Source organism: Nothobranchius furzeri, chromosome 1 (assembly GCF_043380555.1).
Source record: "Nothobranchius furzeri strain GRZ-AD chromosome 1, NfurGRZ-RIMD1, whole genome shotgun sequence".
Taxonomy (NCBI): Eukaryota; Metazoa; Chordata; class Actinopteri; order Cyprinodontiformes; family Nothobranchiidae; genus Nothobranchius; species Nothobranchius furzeri.
In genome coordinates this window covers 82,341,476-82,365,947 of record NC_091741.1, presented here as the reverse complement: position 1 = coordinate 82,365,947, position 24,472 = coordinate 82,341,476, and the positions used below count along the sequence as shown (strand labels likewise).

Here is a 24,472-nt window from a genome sequence, read left to right as displayed (position 1 = left end):
TAAAAACAGATCTGTGGTGAGATTTTCCCAGTCTGATAAAGCTGCAGCAACACTACACCAAACAAGATGACTCTGCCTTAACAGGGAGCATGAAGGAGAACATTTGGAAAGATACTTTCAACCGACACAAGTACAACTGATTATTTATCATAAATAAACCAACAGATATAATGCAGGAGCTGTGTGCTATTAGATTTTTGCCACCTATTGAACTACTATGAATTGATAAGGAATTGGATCGATAAACTGAATCGACAATACCATTGATAGATAAAAACTTATCAATTCTCACCCCTACATAAAAGACTATTTCAATTCAAATTCAAAGATACTTTATTAATCCCAGAGGGAAACTTAGTGATTATTTCAATGGAGAATTATTACTTAAAGCGCAAGTCATCCCCAAATCAACGTTGTTTGCTGATAAACTACATAAATGAGTGTCTAATCGTGCTGTAGACACGTGTAGTCAATAATTGGGCACTTTAGTACATCTTAGTACTTAAATATTCTGCCTAAAACTGAGTACTGTGCCCCCTTCGGGTAAAAACTGCACTAACTATGATGTTAACTGGTACATTATGATGTCACAATGTTGTTGTGAGTCTGTGTGTGTGTGTATTTGTCTGCCAGGCAACAGCATTGGTCACATTTTTCAAAAAGGATGTGGGGGTGGAGTAAAAGTCTGGTAGGGGCTGACTTGCTCTTTAATGCACCTTTAAAGTAAAAGTTTTAAAAAGCTTTAACCAAATAGCACAAACCTTAACTCGTGATGGAACAGAAAGGGCCACCAGCTCGGGTGAGAAGACTTTATAAAGTGAGAGCAGATGCAGGAGGAATGGTTGCCTTCCCTGAAGGAAAAAGACGTCATCGGCACATTAATAAAAACACGCATATACTCCAGTTTACTTTCCCGGAGTGTATTTATTCATTGCAAGAATAAGAAAATGTGATCACAGCGCCCCTGCGCTAACCTTGCCTGTGTGATGTAGTTTAAAGTCTTCACAACCTTAAATGAATTTGCATTGAAATCAGATCAAAATGTGCAATAAATGGGCCCTCAGGACCACTAAGAACTGAATAGAGTCACGAGTTACTCCAGGGTCAGCTGTTTAAGACAATCAGAAAGAATTCATTTACTTTCACGTTCTTACCAACAAAGAATGCAATGGTGCAGAAATGTTGAAGCAATGTGAAAGACACACAAAAAAATGTAAAACAAAATGCACATAATTGCCACTAAAAGGAATATTATTATTGTAGTTTATTGTAGTTTATTTCCACAGATTTATTGTTGAAACTAGAGGTCAACCAATGTTTTTTTTCTTTTGCCGATACTGATGTGTAGAGGTCAAGGTCAGCTGATATGTGCTGCAGAATTTTTAAGACATATTTTCATGGATAATATCTAGACATTTTCAGCCCCGTTTGCATGAAAAATGTCACTAATAAAAGTTGATGCACAAGATTACTGATTCAGTTTTTGAACTCTGAATTTAGCCAATTGTTAAATTTTAAATTTTATGCCTTGATCAATGTTAAAATGAGACTTCTAAGGTGAATCAAACAAATTAATTAACTGACCAAGTATTAAATATTCAAAATAAAAATAAATTTTTGTTGGAAAAAATATTTCACAATATTTATTATGCAAATGTTTATCCAAAATGTACATATAGATATTGAAAAAATAGTACATATCGGCCCGGTGCACTGGTCTTCCCCTTGTTGAAACCTGTTTTTCTGTCAGTGTGCAACTGCTAGAAACTGAACATCCCAGAGGAACCTTCCTGAGGGATTAATAAAGTTCTGATAAAAAAACTCCAGATGAAATAAGCATGAGGGTGTTTACCAGTTTGGACTGTAGGTCCATCAGCTTCCTCACTCTGAAGGCACGCACTGTAAGGAAAAGAAAACTTACTGTTAACACTGAGGTGGTAGAAATAAACGCAAATAAAAACATTATGGGAATCTGTATATATGTATTAATGTGGTTTATATTTAAGGTATTTGACTTACCACTTTCCTTTCTGGTCAAAAGGTAAAGCAGATGGCAAACAAACGGGCACTGGAAACATCATCGCATCATAAGCTTTGCTTTACGATTTAAAACATGCACACACTCAAACATTAAACACAGCTATTCTAACATGCAAAAGTACTCTGAGACAACTCCAAAAACATAAATTAATAAAGTTTATAAGTCAGATGGACAGAAAAATGTTATGATTTAATAAACCTGCTTATTAAAAATATGTTCAGATGACTTTTTACTCCTATTCTTTTAGAATTATTGCACCGTGTGTGTGATTTTAGTTTAGTTTAGTGAATCCCAAGTCAGCATGAGCATTTGTTGTTTACAGGTTTCAATGTTTAATGTCATACTGATGAACACAAGATATTACAAAACTTAAAAGTCTCAGTTTTTAAATCAAATGCCAAGAAAAATATATTTTTAAACCGAGGGCTTTCAAAAGTGCTTATGCTTTTGAACACTGGGATTAAAAAAATGAATATTTTAACAAAAATGACAAAAACTTCTACAAGCTGAGAAACAAGTTTTACTATTGTAACAACTCATACAGCTTTAATGTTTCCAATTTTCAAAAAGCAGCTGAAGTATATTAAAACAATTACAAAACATTTGAATTGGAGAGAAAACTAGACACATACCAGATTTTCCTCTGTGATGAAGCTGAAAATGAAGCCATAAACAGCTCGCAGTTGGTCTTTTGCATCAATCATGTCAAATACAGTCAAGACCCATTTTAGGAAAAGAACCTACACAGAAACATTAAAGTAAAAACAGATCAATCAGGATGCATTACATTAACAAATGCCATTTTAGGTATTTCATCTGAACACCCTGACAACATTTTTTAAAGTGGTACTTTACTCTATATTTTTAATACATTTTAGAATCACATTTACTGCCAAGTAAGTGAGTGTGTCACATTACTTGGATTTGTTTTGGTGGAATGGTGCAAACATACAGGTCCTTCTCAAAAAATGTGCATATTGTGATAAAGTTCATTATTGTCTGTAATGTACTGATAAACATTAGACTTTCATATATATTAGATTCATTACACACAACTGAAGTAGTTCAAGCCTTTTATTGTTTCTAATATTGATGATTTTGGCATACAGCTCATGAAAACCCAAAACTCCTATCTCAAAAAGGTTCTCTAAATGAGCTATTAACCTAATCATCTGAATAAACACCTGCAAAAGATTCCTGAGGCTTTTAAAAACTCCCAGCCTGGTTCATTACTCAAAACCGCAATCATGGGTAAGACTGCCGACCTGTCCAGAAGGCCATCATTGACACCCTCAAGCAAGAGGGTAAGACACAGAAATAACTTTCTGAATGAATAGGCTGTTCCCAGAGTGCTGTATCAAGGCACCTCAGTGGGATGTCTGAAAACGTGCGGCAGAAAGCGCTGCACAACGAGAAGAGGTGACCGGACCCGGAGTAAGATTGTGGAGAAGGACCGATTCCAGACCTTGGGGGACCTACGGAAGCAGTGGACTGAGTCTGGAGTAGAAACATCCAGAACCACCGTGTACAGGCGTGTGCAGGAAATGGACTACAGGTGCCGCGTTTCCCAGGTCAAGCCACTTTTCAACCAGAAACAGTGGCAGAGGCGCCTGACCTGGGCTACAGAGAAGCAGCACTGGACTGTTGCTCAGTGGTCCAAAGTACTTTTTTCAGATGAAAGCTAATTTTGCATGTCATTCGGAAATCAAGGTGCCAGAGTCTGGAGGAAGACTGGGTAGAGGGAAATGCCAAAATGTCTGAAGTCCAGTGTCAAGTACCCACAGTCAGTGATGGTCTGGGGTGCCATCTGCTGAAAGCTTTATGGAGATGAAGATTTCATTTTCAGCACGACCTGGCACCTGCTTACAGTGCCAAAACCACTGGTAAATGGTGGTTTACTGACCATGGGATTACTGTGCTCAACTGGCCTGCCAACTCTCCTGACCTGAACCCCATAGAGAATCTGTGGGATATTGTGAAGAGAAAGTTGAGAGGCGCAAGACCCAACACTCTGGATGAGCTTAAGGCCGCTATCGAAGCATCCTGGGTAGGGCTGTAGCGAAGCCTCGATGAAGTCGATGACTCGATTCTAAAAATTTGTCGACGTCAGATCCGGAAGTCGACGCACCGCGCCCACTTGTTGCATCCCCAGGAGTTTGTAAATAGAGGAGGAATCTGCCTGTTTTTCCTCTAGTTCGCCCTCTTCTCCGCCTTCACTAACATCTCCGCCAAATACCGAAGACCCGGAACAACGTCCGTCCACTACTAGATTATTTTCCTGTTTTGCCCCTTCGTCTCCCGGCAAAGGGCAACAACTTCCGGGGTCAGATGCGCTGCTTCGTGTCTATCGCAGATGTAGAAAATCACCGGGAGCGCTTCTCCCTTCATTAAGGAGCTTCTTTCAGACATGAGGAGAGCTGTTTTGGTGGTAGCAGTCTCTCCTCCGTGCTGGTCTGTTTGCTGCTGGGTGTTTTTGGTTTATTTAAACTTGGTAACTTGAACTTAATGTTGGTAAAGCTACTGTTAGCATCTTCGCTAACAGCTTCTTGCGTTGGGATAAGCTGTTACGTTTTGGTTTAGAGATCATCTTTTTTGTGGTGCAGATCTCCCTTTTATTACATTTAGAGTGTTGTGGGTTTTTGGTTTAGTGTAAAATATCACCTGAGTTTGGTTTAACCCGTAAGACCACTCGCCTCACGCACATAAGTGACCAAAACAAAGCAGCATGGAGACACTCCATCTTCTACCACCTCTCAGGCAGCAGCCTGCACTCCCAAGTTCTACACGTCACCAGAACATAACCAACCGCAACACAATAAAAGCAGTGTTATACAAAATGGAAGGCCTGTAGTGTTTATTCTCTTACAGTAAGAATTTATCCATTTTTTTGAGGAATTTATTTGAGATTTTCTGGTTTTTGTTAATTGTGCAATAGAAAAATAATCATTAGATTAATTTTCTAAATAGTCATTAGAATAGTCGACTATTCGATAAAATAATCGTCAGAATAATCGTTTTAAAAATAATCGTTTACCCCCAGCCCTAATCCTGGGCCTCCATAACACCTCAGCAGTGCCACAGGCTGATGGCCTCCATGCCACGCCGCATTGACGCAGTCAATTCTGCAAAAGGATTCCCGAACAAGTATTGAGTGCATAACTGAACATAATTATTTGAAGGTTGACTTTTTTGTATTAAAACACTTTTCTTTTATTGGTCGGATGAAATATGCTAATTTTTTTAGATAGGAATTTTGGGTTTTCATGAGCTGTATGCCAAAATCATCAACATTAGAAACAATAAAAGGCTTGAACTACTTCAGTTGTGTGTAATGAATCTAATATATATGAAAGTCTAATGTTTATCAGTACATTACAGACAATAATGAACTTTATCACAATATGCAAATTTTTTGAGAATGACCTGTACAAATGAGGCAAGTGGAAATAGGATGCTTCAAAGATAATCAACGCAGGAAAGAAAACATAAGAAACATGGGTGCCTAGTGCAGATATGTCTGGTTGCAATAATTATTTGGTGTTGAGAAGTCCTACAGCAGAGGGAAAGAAGCTGCTTTAGTGGCTCCTGTCTGAAGGGAGTGGTTCAACCGGTTCAATGCACAATACGCTGTAGTCTGCGTTTTTCCCTGGTAGTGGCTCCAGCACTAGACTCAGTGATGGAGGTGAGGATTGACTCAATGAAGGTCATATGAAACTGGACCATCATCATGGGTGGCATACTGAATTTCTTCAGGAAGAACATCTTCTGCTAGACCATTTTGATGAGGGAGTTGATGGACTTCTCCCACACAAAGTCATGGGTGATGGTGGTCCCAGTGAAGTGGAAAGAGTCCACGGTTGAGATGGTAGTGTCCATCATGGTAATGGGGGGTAGTGGAGCTGACACTATCCTGACGTCCACAATATCTCCACTGCCCATGCGGGATCAGAAGAATCATGACGTGGCCTGATAGTCCAAGAGCAGCATGTGGCACTGTGCGATATGCTACACTTATTGTAGCGTAACAGTGATCCAGAATGCTCTCTTCTCTGGTTGGGCAATCGATTGTCATTTGGCAGTTCTTTGCTCAGGTTATCCTCATTTAAGTCACCAAGGACAATTATCAGGGAGTCTAGGATGTTTTTGTTCCATTCACAGTATTTGGTCCACAACCAAATACAGCAGGAGAGCAGTGCTCACAGTTAGTCACTAGGGCTGAGCCATATCATACCTTTCACGGTGATACCGGTACAATGCTGGGCAATGATAAGAAAATGAAATAGCGCGATAGGATAGAATGGTTAAAACGCGCTTGCGCAGTGCCTTTGTTTTCATACGCTCATACGCACATGGCGGAAAAAGCATGGCGACGACGGAGGAGAAGGGCGAAAGCGGCTCGTTGAATGAAACAGAATTTGTTTTTAAAAAAGGTGCTACTTCAGTGGTGTGGAACTGGTTCGGTTTCCGCCCGTCAGATACCCAACAAAGCACAATTTTTTGTAGAACATGCAAGCGGGCCGTCGTGGCGAAGGGAGGAAACACCACAAACTTATTTCATCATTTGAAGCAGAAGCACTTTTTGGAGTACAACAAAGCTGTTAAAGCACGCGAAGATGCGTCCCCTTCAACAAGTGTGGCGGTAAGACCAAAGAAGCTGGCTCAACAAACAATCGGAACAGCTATAAATAGCTGCACCCCGTATGACAAAAGTAGCAAACGTTGGGGAGAACTAACTAATGCAGTAACGCATTGTTTAGCCAGGGATATGATGCCCATTCAGAGTGTGGAAAAGGAAGGTTTCACAAAGATGCTTAAAACGTTTGATTCACGCTACAAGCTGCCCACCAAGAAATACTTCTCTAAAGTCGCTTTGCCTGCTTTATATGAAGAGGTTCGTACTGAGGTGGCAAATGCATTATCGTCTGTGGAGTTTTTTGCGTCCACCACGGACATGTGGTCAAGCCGAACATCAGACCCCTACATGAGCCTCACAATACACTACGTGGACAAAGACTGGAAGCTAAAGAACAAGTGCCTTGAAACAAGTTTTTTCCCCGAGGACCATACCGGGGAAAACATAGCCAAAGGCCTAAAAGAGTTCCTCAGCTCGTGGAATCTTCAGGAGGAAAAATAGGTGTGTGTGACGACAGAAAGCGGGGCCAACGTTGTGAAGGCTGTCGCACTCAACAACTGGACCAGACTTTCATGCTTCGGACATCGCCTGCACATTGCCATAGGTAAATTGCTTAGAATGTCAGATTAAGCATTTCTTGCATTAGTTTAAATGATAGCAATGTTTATATTATTAATCTTTAGATGTCTTTAAAAATGAACAGGAAGGCTGGATGTGCACATTTATGCTGTAAGACATTTTAAGGTGTGTGTGTGTGTGTGTGTGTGTTATACATAAAACTTAAATGTCACACATTCCACACTGCATTAATATTGGTGTTGAGCAATTAACCGTTTTCCTTTAAATTTGTCTTTTTTAGAAAGAAGTGTGAAGGACCAAAGGATTGATCGAGCAGTTGGAGTGGGAAAGAAGATTGTTGGTGCCTTTGGTCACAGCTGGAAGCGCCAGCGTGCTCTGCAGGCTGCCCAAAAAGAACTGGGCCTACCAGAACACAAACTCATAACTGAATGTTGCACTCGTTGGGGCTCAAAGCAGAGAATGATCCAGCGACTGCTGGAACAAGAAAAGGCTATAACACAGGTTTTAGCTGCTGATAAAACCACAAGGCACCTCATGTTGACATGGCAAGACATTCAGGTGCTTGACTCAGTCAGCGCTGCATTGAGTCCACTTCTAGAGTTTACAGATGCTTTTTCTGCTGGAGTATGTGACCATTTCATGTGTTAAGCCTGTTCTTCAGATGTTTAACAACGACCTGTTAAAAGTAAAAGAGAGTGACACACCGCTGACCAAAGACATCAAAACAGCAATACTTGACTACATGAACAAAAGCTACAAAGACAGCGTCACAGAGAGGCTTATTAACATGGCTTCTCTACTTGATCCACGTTTTCGCACAGAATATTTCAGTGAGAGTGAGAGCGAAGCCATCAAAGTTCAGGTCATGAGTGAACTAGAGCATCTTGTGTCACACCAGGGTAGCACAGCCACAGGTGTTTCAGAAACACTTCCCACATCTGCTGGAGACCAAACACGTCAGGGAGCTGCTAAAAAGCCAAAAAAGAGTCTCGGGAGCTTTTTGAAGGGACCTGTTAGTGGCAAGACAGATGTAACTGCAGAAAGGTTGCTATCTGAACTGAGCAGTTATGTGAATAGTCCACCAGCAGACAGTGAGTGTGATCCTCTTTTGTGGTGGAAGGTTCACACGGTAAACTTTCCCAACATCAGCAGATTAGCTAGGAAGTACCTCTGCATTCCAGCAACTAGCTCTGCATCTGAAAGGTTGTTCAGTACAGGTGGAAACGTTGTAACTTGTCTACGATCCTCCCTTAAGCCCACATCTGTGAACATGTTGGTGTTTCTGACAAAAAATCTTAAAACTTGAAAAGGGCACTTTATCCATGTTGTTTTTTTATGTATTTTTTTTTTTACTCAAGAGTTTGAGTTTTATGTTGCAAAGCAACACTTTAAGTTATGAGATATTACCAATGGTTATGCTCAGGAGGATATTCAGCCCATTTGCACAAACATTTTAATGTAGTTTTGATGCATGTAAAAACTGCTGCTTAAATGAAAATATATTGGTGGGTTCTTTGCACTAATAAAGTTGTTAATTTGTAAAGTACTTTGTCTCGCATCAGTCATATCGTCAGTTATATCGTTATCGCAAATTTTCATATATATATCGTGATAAATATTTTTGGCCATATTGCCCTGCCCTATTAGTCACATTAGAAATTAGGGCTGAAACGATTCCTCGAGTACCTTGAATAATTCGAGTACAAAAAATCCTCGAGTCAAATTCTCTGCCTCGAGGCTTCATTTAATTCATGTTTAATTAATTCATGGCTTTGCAATCACCCGGGTTGAAGTTTCACCCGGACCGAAATAAGTGACGCACATACACACTGCACTGAATGCACACGCGAGTAGCGAATGTAACTTAACTTTCTCTTAAGCCATGGCGGACAATGTGGACCCCGGTGGAGAGCGAAAAAGACACAAAATGCCAAAGGTGTGGGACCATTTTTCACGTCGTAAGGCGGAAAACGTACTCCAGTGTAAACACTGTAAAATGGATTTAGCCTACCACACCACCACATTCCTCGATGCTGCAAGCTGACCAGGAAACATCTACATGTAAATGTCACTTCTGCAAGCGGACTCTGAGCCTCTACAAGATGATGCATTTTAGCCTGTATTTCTATATATTCTGCAGACACTGTGTGACTTTTTCATTTGTAGCACTTAGTTTCAGCTCACATCGCACGTCTGGTAGCAACACGTCGGTCTTAAAATGTGCTAAAAATGGCAGTTTTTACAACACGTCAGACCTTTTACTGTGTTGTTATTGATGTCCGTTGTCCCTCAGGATTGCTGCAGGAGGACACAGGTATTTATGAGAGGTGGAGGAAAACGAAAGAAAGTAAATAAATGTTTTGTGGTCAGTATAATTTGACATAACCACGGCAAACATGCTTTCGACAATCCTTGTTAGTGTGAGACAAAAAAGTGTAGAAATTAAAATGGACGTGTGTTAATAGGGAAACAGCTGGCGAACCATGTTTGCGCCATGAACGGTTCTGGTGCTGTTTGGGCCGCAGCCGCTCGCATTTGTTTACTGTAAAGTAAAGTTGAAGTGCTGAAGTTTTGAAAACTAATTTTGAATAAAACTTGAATAACTGGCAATTGCTTTCTCATTTCAAGAGGTCTTTCATATTTTATAACATGCTATTTGATATAATGGTTTACAAAACGCAAAAGGGTAATTTATTAGAGTACTCGATTACAAAAATATTCGATAGCTGCAGCCCAGTTAGAAATCGTAAAAATAGACACCACCTTTAGTTTTGCCAGATAGATCACTGTTGCGATCCGCGTGGAGGAATTGGAAACCATCCAGCTGGAGCGTGCCATTCAGTATCTTCTCACAAAGCTATGTCGCCATGAAGCACAAGGCATAGAATGAAGAGAAGTCTCCATTTCTTTTCATCAGCAGTGTAATTTGGTCCATTTTGTTGCTGAGTGAGCACACATTAGAGAAAAAGACCCCATATAGCGGTAGGGGCGTCTGCAGAGGTTAACAAGCGTGCCAGCTCGCTTCCCCTTGTATCTCTTTCTTATTGTAGACAAAATCATGCAGTATATCTATTAGAGGCAGCAGTAGCTCAGGAGGAAGAGCGGGTTGTCCAGTAATCAGAGGGTTGTAGGATTGATCCAGGCAGTGAATTCTGGTGTTGTGTCCTTGGGTAAGGCACTTCACCCTCCTTGCCCACTTGTGGTGGTCAGAGTGACCAATGGTGCATGTGCTCGGCAGCCTTGACTGTCAGTGTACACCAGCGCAGCTGTGGCTACATTGTAGCTCATCACCAATGTGTGAGTGTGTGTGTGAATGGATGAATGATACACTGTAATGTAAAGCCGTTTGGAGTCCTCTGACTTTGAAAGGCGCTATACAAGCAAGCGTCATTTATCATTTATCAAAAAAATAAACCAAAAAAAATAATACAGCCTTCCCCACTTTGAGTCAAGATGGATGAGTCGATGAACGTTAAGTGACAGTGTGACGTAGATCCGTCAGGCTTTTCTAATCTTAAGAGTTTCACTGTCTATTTTCTATCAGAAGCTGATGCAGGAGATAGGTGTAGGAGAATATTTTCATGTTCAACCTGCATGAAAAACTCAGGGTGACCGATTATAATCAGAAATAATTTTAAAAAATAGCGTTTTTTCTGTTAAGTACATCATTTATGTTTAATAGGTCATGAATTATTACATGGAAACAAAAGAGGATGTGTATGCAAGATTTCACATTTAAACAGAGAAAAAACAAAAGTTCACAAACCTGTGTGGTGATTGGCATTTTGCCAACATTAAGCCAAACTACCCCTCGAACAACAGCTTCCTGTGGTACCACGGATGAAGGAAGCAGACACTTTAGCACCCGCACACATGGACTAGACCCTGCAGCCAAAAAACAAATAAACAACAGAAAGTCAGTAAAGGATTTAACTGGCTCCAAGTAGCTGGCTGCCCATCACAACAACATAACATTATCTGAACATATCTGAATCCTAAACAAAACATAAGAATCTGAAATTAAAAGTTAAAGATGGCTTTATCTAGAGTTATTATGCTTGTGCTAACATTCCAAGCAAAAACAAACCCCACTCAGCAGATTCTCAGTAACAGCCTCACCCATGCGAAGGCTCATGGCAAACTCCAGCATGATAGAAATGGCTTCAGGGGAGAGTCCATTGCTGTAGGCCACCCTCTCAACCAGCACCAGGTTCTTCTCAAACTCATCATTTCCGGTGACAGGGGTGCCTGTCTGAACTGCAGCAGAAGGCAAGAATTTTTTTTTTTTTTTTTTTAGTTTAGTTTATTTCAAACAAAGAAAACATACATTTTTTTAAAAAAATACCACAAACAGAAAAAATACATATCATCCCTTCTTCTGTGTTTGAAAAGGAGTAGGCTGAAGTGGAAACTTATATGTCCCTACCCCTTTATACAAGTAATTTTTACTTGTTTACTAAATCTAACACAAAACCGACATTAAAACAAACAAAATGGTACAAGTCACCAAAAACCACCAAATTATATGGAAAAAAAACAACAAAAGAAAAAAAAAACATCTTTTTACAATTGATACAATTTACTTTTCCTTAGAATAAAGGACACTCACATAAATCATCTATTTTCTACTATATACTTGTTCAGAATATGTTTTTTATAATTCATTTTAAACACATTTATATTTGTACTTACTTTAATTTCTTCTTCTAAATTGTTCCATAATTTAACCCCAATTATTGTGATACACATCTGTTTTAATGTTGTTCTAAACTTATGTATCTTTAAGTTTAGTGTTCCTCTCAGGTTATATCCTCCTTCTCTCTCTGTGAACAGTTTCTGTATTTTATCAGGCATTAATTTATTTCTTACTTTATACATTATTTGTGCTGTTTTGTATTTAACCAAGTCCTGGAACTTCATTATCCGTGTTTTAATAAAAAGTTCATTTGTGTGATCCAAATATCCTGCATTTGTTATTAATCTGATAGCCCTTTTCTGCATTGTTGTTAATGTCTGTAAATGACTTTTGTACGTGTTTCCCCAGACCTCTACACAATAGCTCAAATATGGCATTAGCATCGTATTGTATAACATATAAAGTGCTTTCTGATTAAAAATATACTTAGCTTTCCCCAATAAAGCAATGCCCCGTGCAAGCTTCCCCCTAACATATTTGATGTGTGGCTTCCAACAGATTCTGCTGTCTATGACCACCCCAAGAAATTTTATTTCATATACTCTCTCAATTTTTACATTATTAATTACTATATCTAATTCATTGTGTCTTCTTTCATTACCAAACAACATAAATTTTGTTTTCTCTAAATTTAGTGACAGTTTATTTACATCAAACCATTTTTTTAATTTATTTATTTCCTGTGTGACCACATCCAGGACCTGTTGCAATTCCACCCCCGAGCAAAAAACATTTGTGTCATCTGCAAACAATACAAACTTCAAAACTTGTGAAACCCTACAAATGTCATTTATGTACATTATGAATAGTTTAGGTCCTAAGACTGATCCTTGAGGCACCCCACATTGTATCTGTCTTAGTCCTGATTTATGTTGATTTATTTGCACGTATTGTTGTCTATTTGATAAATAACTTTTTATCCAGTCCAATACTATACCCCTGAAACCATATTTTTCCATTTTTCTCATCAATACATCATGGTTTACAGCATGACACCTTTATCACTTAGGGTTTGGATGGTGAGATACAATTTGGGTACAGTGAAATTGACTTTTGATCCTGTGAGTAATTTGTAAAATAAATGTCTATATCAACTTTTTTTTTGCTTTTTACCATTTCTTATGCCTGATTTTTATTGTATTGTTTATCGTGTTTTATTATGTTTTGAATTACCTGCTTATATTTTACAGTTTTGATATATCGATGCTGAGCACTTTGGGCAACATAGCTGCACTTTAAGGGCTAAACAAATAAACTTGAGTTGATTTGAATAGACAGTATGAATAGGCATTTTTCAGAATACTTATAAACAATACATAATTTTCAGGTTACTTAGACAATTTAAGTTACAGTTTATTGAAGCAAACGGTGCTGATTATAATTTCAAATCTTATTTTTTCCCTTCACATTGAGAGAGTTTAGCCTTAACAAATCTCTGGTATATCACATATTACAGTTGTTGTTTTTTCAGGGGTCACCAGCTCCATTCAAAACGTTTTACAAGTTTGTTGCTCCCGCACACCCCTGAAGCCAATGATTTAATCAGTGCATTAGTCTGGAAATCACTCAGTGACTTAAACAGATGTGTTAGATTAAAAAAAACAGCTTAAAGTTTTAGAAGGGTAGTCATCAAAGACTGGTGACCCCTGGGCCATGTTCCCACCGCTTCAGGACCACAACAGCTCTATTCTACTGCTAGTCTCGGTCCTCCTCCAACTAGCTTAGCAGTAGGCCGGTTGCTTACAGACTACGGCGGAATGTTTTTAATAGTTCTACGTTTTCTAAAGTTCCTTTGTTTATTCCTAGCCTCTCTTATTTGCGCCTAAATGTTCAAAGTCGTGTTAAGGACTGTAGCATTGCATACTTCCACCGTTCTATCGACCCGAGATGCTTGTCCCAGCCTTACCGTCAGAGAAGTATTTCAGGGCCAGAACAAACGGCTCCTCCGCCTTTTTCCTTCTCTCGTTTTCTGCGACTCTCATACTCCTGTTGCCGGACCGACAGGACACAGACTGGTCACTTGGACGCAACTGGTCTGATTCCGATGAGTCTGACGATGCTGCCATGTCTACATTGCTAAAATTTTCAAAACATGGCTTTTCTCAGCCTGCGTACATTCAAAAATTAAATTCTTCCGCGCGACCGTTTGCCCTGCGCTTGCGCAGTATCGCGCTTCCGCTCGGATGCTTCATGGGAGTTGTAGTTTCTTTGTTCTTCGGCTGCTGAGTGGATATGGGTATCCATGGTATCCATCCCTGGTCCCGTTCAGCCTGTTATGATTCTTATTAATTTTAACCGTATTATGGTGCTTTTGCGGCGACTTGTCAATGTCAAATATTTATCTTCTCTGTATTGATTTATGGCGATTGGCAAGCAACTTCTTGGTGCCCTACTTTGGAGCGCGGCCAGAGAAACTAAACACACACACACACACACACACATATATATATATATATATATATATATATATATATATATATATATATATATATATATATATATATATATATATATATACATAAATACTGCAGAATTATCTACTGGTTGAAATCAGGTGGAAAAAGAAACTTCTAAAACTATAGTTTTCTCTACTTTAATATACTTGTTTCACTACATGTATCAAGATGAAGCACATGTAGCTTTTAAACTTTGGGATATGATTGGGAGACCTAAGCAAGGTCTGGAATTTGAACAGAAAAAAACGTGCAAATGCCAGATATAAGTATGCTGTTTCGTTTTATATCAAAAAATGAGCAGATCACGACGGCAGATTCTATGGCCAGGAAATTTATGAGTAATGATGTAAAAACAATTAATAATTGCAAATCATCTCTACTAGGTACTGTTGAAGGTGTTTCTGGGGAAGATAATATTGCAGCATTATGGAGACAACATTATTATGCATTGTTCACTTGTTTAAAAAGTGATCGGTATGAGGATGGCTCTGTAATTAACGATGAATCTATATGTTTAACGACCCATGAGGTGCATGAAGCTATTCACAAACTAGCTAGTGGTCTGGATCACATTAGTGCAGAACATTTGAAATATGCTAGCCAATGACTAGCTCCCCTTTTAGCTCTTTGTTTTACAGGGTTTATGATTTATGGCATACTACCAGACTCAATTATGGCAATTCTGCTTGTCCCAGTAATTAAGAACAAATCTGGGAAGGTGACCAGTATGGATAACTATAGGCCGATTGCACTAGCCAGTGTTTTATCTAAAGTTTTAGAAAGAATCATATTTGATAGAATCGCTGTGCAGCTCAGTTCCTTGGATAATCAGTTTGGCTTTAAGCCAAAATATGGTACTGACACGTGTATATACGCACTTAAAAGAAATGGTTAACTGGTATAGAAATAGAAATTCTTCAGTCTTTAAGTGTTTTTATTGATGCTTCTAAGGCTTCCACAGCCCAACTGGTCATCCTACAATCAAAGCAGCATGAATAAGCTGCATGTTGCATACAATGATGCCGTAAGAATCATACTCAAAATACCCAGAGGGGGCAGTGCCGGTCAGATATTTGTAACAGCAGGCGTTTGTACCTTTAAAGCTCTTTTAAGAAAACTAATATCCACGTTTAGAGAATGACTGGATAGCTCTGCCAACAGTATAATTTTAGCAATCACTGATCCTACTGTGAGCAGTTGTCGCTATTTGTCCAGTATAAGGAAACACTAGTTGAAGTGTTTCTGTGGTTACTCTTAATTGTGTGGAACTACATCTGAACCCAAACATATGTATTTGGTCAAATAGAAATCATAAATTCAAAAATCTAATTCAAACCAGAGAGCAGTGCTAATGAAAGAACCAGTGTCAGCTCCAGTGTTTTATTTTAAGTACATCATTTACAGAAATATTAACAGCCTTTACAATGCCAGTAGAAATGCCTATCAAATTATTTAGAGATGAAAAATTAAAACATGCATGTGAAGTTTAAGACTTCAGTGAGTTACAGAAGAATAAATCTCCTAACAGAGAATAAAGTACTTTTGGTTAGTTCTATTGTAAAGGGCAGCAACAGCTGCTGCCTTTTCTGTATACCTAAAAGAAAAACTGTGATGACCAAGATGATATGAAATAAAATAATTAGCTTATTTTTAAAATGTAAAAATCCCCCCAAAAAATCTAATGACATTTGAAAAAAAGAGAGTAGTCATCCAGTAATGTACTCTTTTTAACGCTGCTACCAAAAGGATGAGGATATGTATAAAATCCTCTAAACACTGCTCTTTCTTGATTTATCTTCTCTAAACCAATTTAAGCATGCTTCAAACGAATTAAAGTGTTTCCTACTTATAGTATAAAAACAAGCTACAAATACAACCATGGAAAACAGCATTCTCAAACAAAACTGAAAAAAATTAAATAAAATCCTGCTTCAGTGAAATCACAAACATTTACACAGTGTGGGACTGAAATAAACAAACTGGATCACATGGTGCGATACACAGGCAAGATTGTCCACAGATATGTCAAGACAGGATTTTAGCTTCACAGTAAAATGTGCAGATGAAAAGAAGAAAGTAATCAGTCAGCTGGACAAGACATGAGATGTACTTAAGGGATCATTATTCGACGTGTTTCCCTTAAAAATCTACAGTCCAAAGAAGTGCAGGTTTCCTTCACTGCTGCCTGGGTCAAGGTGAAAGAGCACCCTAAGATTGCTTGACCTTGTTTCTTTCCTGATCGTTGATGTGCTGTTCCTCTCTGCTGTCTTCCCGCTCTGGACGATCATCACTCTGGCGGGCAATAAGCAGTCGGCAGGTGAGCAGAATACCAAAAACCAGAGCATGAGCATACCGTTTCAGAGGGTCTCCTACTAGCTGATGGAAAAACAGGACAGCCAGCATGACCAGCAACAGCAAGAAGTTGGCCACATCCTTCGGCCGGCCTGGTACTAAAGTTAGCACCACTCCGCAGCCGACTTCCAGGGAGCCGATGATCTTACGGAGCAGCACAGAGCTAATTCCAATCTTCTTTAAACCTGGCAATGCCTTGGCATAGCTCTTGTATGCTCTTTTCTGAAATTAAAAGAAATAATAAATATCACAAATGCATGATGGCACACTTGGTGGAGCTGTTGTCTCAGAAATTTGAATTTGTGGAGTTAGCATGTTCTCCTCATTCATCTGTGGGTTTTATTCCTCCCACAAACCAAAAACATGCATGATAGGTTAATTTGATAAATTGTGCCTAGGTGTGAGTGAGTGTGTCCCCAGGTGACTGCTGGAGTTAAGACACCTGCTCCCCATGACCCTACTGAGGAATAAGTAGTTAAAATAATGAATATTACAAATAAGAGCTAAAATAATCAGGGTTGTCACATTACTCCACATTCAGCTGGATTTGAAAGAAACCTAAACTTCAGGTGGTTTATTTTTAGGTTAAAAGAAACTTCAGTTGAAAATGTAAAGTAGCATCTTTATGCTGATTTCTGTAAAATGTCTCCATCCGGGGGGGATGCTGTTTCCACATCAGCATCTGCAGGTGCATCCCACAGAAATTACTCGAATCCTCCGCCATTGCTCCTCAGATGCTGAACTGTTCCAGCTAAGCAAATGCAGCAAAGATGGCAGTGGGTCCATCACTTCCAGTTCTACTTTACATAAATATCCCTGTTTTAGCTAGCTGTTATGTTGTATTATTTCCCGGTAGTGCAACACTACAAATAAATGAATGCATGTTTAAACACATCTATAACCTTACAGGCCGGAGGATTATCCACGTTTCACGAAAGATGGAGAGCAAGTTTCTACGGACCGCACAGCTGCTTCTTCTACTATTTAGGCCACAGACTCCAAGCCCGTCGCGTTTGGAGCCAGCCCAGAACAATGGTCTTTATTAACCGCTAATGATGCGGCCATTGACGGTTGGGATTCAGCTCTACTCACCATCTCGCTGTAGGCATCTTTGCTCAGTCTCGGGGTGAGCTTAATGGTTCCCATGAACACAAAAAATAAACCCAGAGCAACAGAAAGGGCCAATATTGTTACTGCCCTTGGTGAAGCCATCTTTCAACACAGGACATGTAGCAAGAAAGGCGGCGCTCCCTTCCACACAGGAGTGAATGAAAGTCGGACCGCTTCCCGGAGAGGAGAGGATGCACCACCAGGGGGAGGGGCTTATGGATAAAAAAATGGCGACGGAGCTAGAGGAGCTACAGACCCGCAGCTTCAGGCTTGCTCCAGTTTCACGCCAACTGCAGGCTCAGGCTTCTATTGTTTTTGAGACAGCGCCGCCCACTGCTTCATAGCAATCCAAGATGGATGACGTTCAGAAATGTTTATTTAAACAATTGAACAAATGGCACAACTTCCAGAAAGGTTTCCCAGCTTGAAAAGTTACCAGAACATGCTGATACCCAGTATAAGAAGAGCGAGGCACGAGACAAAAGTAGATTGAGGCAGGGTACACAAAAAATAACTAAATTCAACCAATCAATTAAACTTATCATTAACTAAGTGCAGAATCGACAAAATCGTATGTGATTTTTGTAAAAGAATAAAAGATAGATTTTTGACTTTTATGTAAAGGCAACTCTACAGGGAATATTGTGGAGACTAAGTACTAACAACATGGCGACTGAGTTTCTATTAAAAAACTAAGTAACATCTGTACAACGAAAACAAGAAATGCCAAGTCGGATAATTATAGAAATTGTTGAAATAATGGCTTTAATAATCCCAAGCGATTTTGGAATAGTGTTAATAATCTTAGAGGTAAGCCAAGAAACCTAGGTTTAATGGGTCAAGCTACCGGCAGAAATTGCTGATGGTTTTAGCATCCATTTTGCGACAATTCCACAACTTAAATCACCTACTCAGTGGTCTAGATCAAGTATTTTACCATTAACTACTTCTAGCAGTTTTTCTTTTTCACAAATTTCAGCCAATAATGTTTTGTATGCGATTCATGCGTTACCCTCTTCTGGTGCTCCAGGTCCTGATGGGATCAACTGCAAATTCATCAAAATTGCAGCTTATGAACTTGCCCTTCCATTAGCCATGCTTTTTAATCTTTCATTTAATACTTGTTCAGTTCTCGTTCCATGGAAAGTTACAAAAATATTTCCTTTATTTAAAGCAGGGGTGTCAAACATGTGGCCCGCGGGCCGGATCAGGCCCACACACAGTTTAAATCTGGCCTGCGAGATGATTGTGTAAACCTTATTTTCAGACTTTTATAAGCTTTCATTTTTCAATTCAACTGCTGGTGAAATCTAAAAGATGTCAGGTACCAGGAGTCAAAGACATGCATGAAACTGATATAGCCATGTGATCTGTGAATCAGTTATTTGAATTACTGAGGAATAGTCTGGTTTTTTTTTTTTTTGTTTTGTATTTCACATTTTCAAAAACACTTCAGGTGTTTTATTATTAATAGTGATGTTGTGCTTAAACTATTTTGGATACACTGTCCTCAGGCTCCAGCTTTGTTTAGTGTTGACCATATTAAAACAAAGAAAACAATCTGAAGCAGTTTTTAATTTATACATACTTTAATTTTACTGGCCTGGCCCACTTGGGACTAGATTTTCCTCAATGTGGCCCCTGAGCAAAACTGAGTTTGACACCCCTGATTGAAAGGGACTATAAGGAAGTTTACAGTCAACTGTGTATAGAAATAGTAAATTTCTCCTTCATACATTCTCCTGCAATGCCCTGGTACTGTAGAATGAGCCCTGGCATTTTTACTGTGATTGTTTGTTTTTCTGTAAAATCACAGAAAAAGAGATGCTCGGGTCGAGCAGGCTGCTTCATGCGAGTTCACGTTCAGGCATAGCCCATGGGCCATGGGCAATGCTTAGCATTTGCTATCTGTACCTTTAGCAGCAGAGAGTGAGGCAGTGCTAACTCAGCGACTGTCGCTGTTCCTAAACGCCTAGTGACAAACTTAGCCACATTTCTGAGGACCATTAGCTACTTTCTGTAGAACTTTCTTCTAGATATTTCCTGCAAATTAGCAACAAAATAGCCGTTTTTGCTCCAAACCGTTCTTTGGATTGACGTTGTCACAGCTGTCTTCAAGGATATAAATGTTACAGATACAAAGAATGTCACTGGCGCTTTAGCTCACCTAGTAAGACTTTGGAATTTCATGCAGAAGATCAGGGTTGGATTCTGGGTGTAAACATAGTTTGTTATTTGGAGTTTCTTTTTTACATTAATGACAATTTTTTACAGTAATAAGATGGCCAAATTTTTATTTGAGACTCGCCGAAAGGCATTGAATTCACAGATAAAAAAGATGTGGGTTCAACTTTCATTTTGGAACAAATTTTCAAGCAAGGAAAGGGGATGATCTGAGTATGCAGGAGGACTGACCGATCATAAACCTTTGTCGGCTGTGCTGAAGCGAAAGGTACAGAACCAAATTATTTAATTAATTAGCTGCATGTTCTCCTGTCCTCTCTCCTCCGGGCCACGCGCGTACGTACGTGTACACACACACACACACACACACACACACACACACACACACACACACACACACACACACACACACACACACACACACACACACACACACACACACACACACACACACACACACACACACACACACACACACACACACACACACACACACACACACACACACACACACACTGCACGTTCGGCTGGCCGACGAGAAAGTGCAGCTGCAGAGACAGAGGCACATTATTTTTATTAATTTGCTGTGTTCTTCTGTCCTCCGGGCCACACACACACGGGACTGTCTCAGCTGTTACTTTCGTTAGGGAGTGTGCACGTACAGCATGCGTGCCCCGTGCACGAGCCTACTATTGAAGCTGCCGTTACGCTTTTGGCCTGAGGGGGCAATCGCAAGCATAAAAATTCAAAAGTCCGAAAAGTCCCTTTAAGGGAGTCAAATAATAATAAGTCCAAACAAATGCAGTCGTTAAAGTTTTTGGAAATCTAGTTTTTAGCCAACTTTACAGTTATCTTAAGGACAACAATATACTCTCAATTTCAGTCTGGATTCAGGAAGATTCGACCACTGCTACTTTTCCAAACTTGTTAATGATTTTATTAAGGTTTGATAAGAACTTGCTCACTGGGATGATTTTCCTTCATTTTACTAAAGCTTTTGATTTGGTTGATCATTATTTGCTTCTAGATAAGTTAAATGCAATCAGGCTGTCTAGAACTTTGGTTCAATTCCTTTCTCCACTATCACTTTCAATTTGTCTCTTTGACAGTTGCTAATTCACAAATCAGGGAAGTTTCTAGAGGAGTTCTGCAGGGTTCATCACTAGGGCCATAATTGTTTTTCGTATTTATAAACAATCTCCCTCTCTGCTGCTCCACAAGTTCCATTCATATGTATGAAGATGATACCATTTTATATTGCTCTAAGCCAGTGATCTACAAATGGTGGCCCGCGAGCCACGTCCGGACCACGAGCCCTCTCTTTGTAAACAGTTTGTTTCAAAGTCTTATATCACAACATTTCATAATGTGCTGTTGAGCAGCTCTTATTTGCTTTTATTTATTTAACGCCACAATCCAGAGTGCTTTAATCCAATGATGATATGTAGGCCTACTGCAACATAATACTTGATTTATATTTATTTATAGCCGAAAGCAAAGCCTCGGGTTCGTGAACGCCCACCTCTCTGGCCAACAAACTGTTGACACGTTGTTTTACAATTATTATTCTCATGTCATGTTGTTTTATCCTCTAATTATATTTTAAAGACGTACTTGTCCAGGAGATGAAGGTTGGTTTATGCTTGATGTGTCTGCGAGGTTCGCACGGCTCTGCGCGGCGAAATTGCATCATTTTAACAGCCACGCTCCTCCACCGCGCCTTCGCACGGCCCAAAATTCCCGCACTGTGCATCTAGGAAATTTTCTAACGACGCAGATGGTCGGACGTGGAAAAACATGGCCGATTGGCAAGAACTAGTATGGCAGAGGTTCGTAAATACAGACTTTTTTATGATTCAGCTCTCAAAGATCACCGTGATTAATAATTCTTGGAGAAAAATAGCTCACGCTGTCGGAAAAGACGAGGACGCTGTTAAAAATGCTAGAATGCCATGTTGTAAACAACAGTAATTTTTACTTCTACCATGGTGTAGTGTTGGATGCATGCCGTAGAGCTCCATGCTGCCCCGTTCAGTTTGGGAGAATATTGGCTCACCGCAGAGACAAGCCGCATGAACCATAAACGCTGCAAGTTGTGAAGCTCGTTCCATCCGCGAGCCGCATCACCAAGCGGAAAGTAAATGTGTCAAGCATAAACCAAGCTTTAGTCTCCAACTCTGCATCTGTGTGCATCGGTCCTCAAACGCTCACGTGACTGACAGCGGCAGCGTCATTGGCCTAGTTCGAGTTGAGCAGCGCCTCGCCTGGAAAGCAGACGAGAGCAGATGGACGCAGCAGGGGGAGTGGATGAAAGCCGAACAGGGCCAGAAGATGATTGACCTCTCTCAACCATTCAGGGGGCTAGGTGGGAGCGGGGCACTTTCCCACCTTCTGACGGTCAATCAAATTTAACTTGTTTCTAGTTTTAAGTACAGATAGTTCAAAAAGATCAAAAACAGGAGTCTGTTATTGGCTCAATATTCAGCTTTTTAATATTCATTCCTAATAGACTTGGTTAAAGTGATATGTAGTTCCTTGTGTTGCCATGGTAACAGATAACGCATTTAAAATTGAATACAAGATTCCTGAGACCAAACTGGTCAATTTGATGTATCGATTTGGAATCAACAGCAGACACCTCACATCTTGGTCTTTTCAGGGGCTGTGAACACTGCTCTGGGACTTTCTGGAAGATGAATTTCCTTCATGGTCCCTGTGTCACAAGACACACTGAGGCTAGGAGCTCTAAACTGGGTGGCTATGTAAAAAACAAAGAAACAGCACATTTATAAATGTTTAAAAGAGCATAAAATCACGTGTAACAATAATCTGTAAAACAAATTAAAACTAGAAGGTGATAATAAAATGTTTACATAGACGATTATTAAAAATAATTCACCTTTGCTACGCCGGCAAGGCTTCACGTCAGCCTGGACAAGTGCATTCTTGCAGACTGACAGTCTGACAGCCAGTGTCTTGGGTAGATTTAGCCTGAAAAAAAAGAAGAAGCACATTGTTGTTGGAGTTTATAAAGTCATAGATAATATACAAAATAAATTATCCTATATAGGCGCTTTATAACATTTCTAGTGTGTGATCGTTATTATAATGTAAAAGTCAGTCACATATGATGTGAAGAGAGCCTGAAATGCGACCTCCTGAACAGAATTCTTTACAGAACCAGGTCACAAGCTGGATTTCACGCTGTAATGCTGTCTGTCAACTAGTGCGCGTTAGTTAGAGCCACTGTTGCAGAATTACCGACTGACACAAAAACAACCCGAATTTTCTCCGAGCCTGACAGTAATAGTCATGTGGACCATTTCATCGGCCAGGGCTTCGAGATATGTTCAGATTCGCCGCTGATTCTAACCTTGCATCCCGTTCCACATTTTGTGAACTTGACAAATTAGCCCGAAGGCAGTGCAGGCTGATATTAGCTAAATGGAGTGAACCACATCTCTTAAACTTTGCATTTAGGTAGGGAATTGTCATTAGAAGATGTAAAAATTTTATTTAGCTTACTCACTTCAGACTGGAGCCCGCCGTGGTGGGGGAGCAGAGTCGGTGGGCTGCATCTAAATCGTGGAAGAGCCACGGTGGGCACGGCCTCCCTCTTCAAACGGAGGCGTGCAGAATAACCCAAACTCCATCATGTTGGCAAAGGAATCGCGGGTAAAATGCTGGTTGCAAACTACAGCACCAGGCGGGAGCTGACTGTTTGCCAGACACCGATTGCGCGCAACCACTGGCGCCTAATTTCTAAGTCCAGCGGAAAGGAGTGCAACACCACAGAGCCCTCGAACCCACTACACTACACCTTCTCACCATACTAACACGATATGGAACACTAAACCCGAACTACTTTCCTAATTACACTAATAGCCAAACACTAACTAAACTACAATATCTAACAGCCAAACTAACACTAAATAAGTATGTATAACACTAAAAGCTATAAAGACTAGGATATGCTAATGCTAGATGCTAATGCTGAATTACGGCTAACTGTCCGACACTCGCTTGCAAATCCGACTCCCAACTTGCCACAAGGCGTGGCCGAGACTCTCGATGCTTTATAACTTTGACACAGAGCTGCTACGTAGTACTCTACTGGTTTACGTAGTATCTTACTCTGTAGCCATTGGTTAAAGTGTATTCAAAATGACTCAAACTCTATGTTTTAAGCTGAAGGCGGTGCTATACTGTGGTATTTAGGCAGAATTTTTTATTTTTAAAGAAAATGCACCAAAATGCTAAAATAATGAATACCCACATTTAAAACACTATTAGCCACTCATTTATACAGTTCATCAGCAAAAACAAGTTAGTTTAGACGTTACTTGCTCTTTAATAACTAGAAAAATTTAAAAGATATCAATGCCAAAAGTTATAGCCGAAAAGAGCTAACGAGCTGAACG

General features: G+C 39.8%; 2 protein-coding genes across 2 annotated transcripts in view; both read right to left on the bottom strand.

Moving 5' to 3' along the window:
* Positions 1–14,137, bottom strand: part of cenpi (centromere protein I) — a 30,659-nt gene extending 16,522 nt beyond the window's left edge. Inside the window, exons 1-7 of the mRNA XM_015949585.3 lie at positions 13,856–14,137; positions 11,373–11,510; positions 11,020–11,138; positions 2,674–2,781; positions 2,020–2,068; positions 1,853–1,899; positions 762–851 (exon numbers count right to left, since the gene is read on the bottom strand). Coding sequence (XP_015805071.1) covers positions 762–851; positions 1,853–1,899; positions 2,020–2,068; positions 2,674–2,781; positions 11,020–11,138; positions 11,373–11,510; positions 13,856–14,015 — 711 coding nt within the window. The 5' untranslated portion in view covers positions 14,016–14,137. The remainder of the gene's footprint in view (positions 1–761; positions 852–1,852; positions 1,900–2,019; positions 2,069–2,673; positions 2,782–11,019; positions 11,139–11,372; positions 11,511–13,855) is intronic.
* Positions 14,138–16,374: 2,237 nt separating this feature from the next.
* Positions 16,375–18,079, bottom strand: tmem35 (transmembrane protein 35). The gene is made up of 2 exons (XM_015949598.3): positions 17,850–18,079; positions 16,375–16,979 (listed from the first exon to the last, which is right to left on the bottom strand). The coding sequence occupies exons 1-2, from the start codon at positions 17,967–17,969 to the stop codon at positions 16,614–16,616; spliced, it is 486 nt and encodes a 161-aa protein (XP_015805084.1). The 5' UTR covers positions 17,970–18,079; the 3' UTR covers positions 16,375–16,613.
* Positions 18,080–24,472: the final 6,393 nt, after the last annotated feature.

Coding starts and splice junctions, on each gene's coding strand:
- tmem35 (XM_015949598.3), bottom strand. CDS start 17,969: ATGGCTTCACCAAGGGCAGTAACAATATTGGCCCTTTCTGTTGCTCTG. Junction 16,980..17,849: donor AAGATGCCTACAGCGAGATG/GTGAGTAGAGCT, acceptor TTTTAATTTCAG/AAAAGAGCATACAAGAGCTA.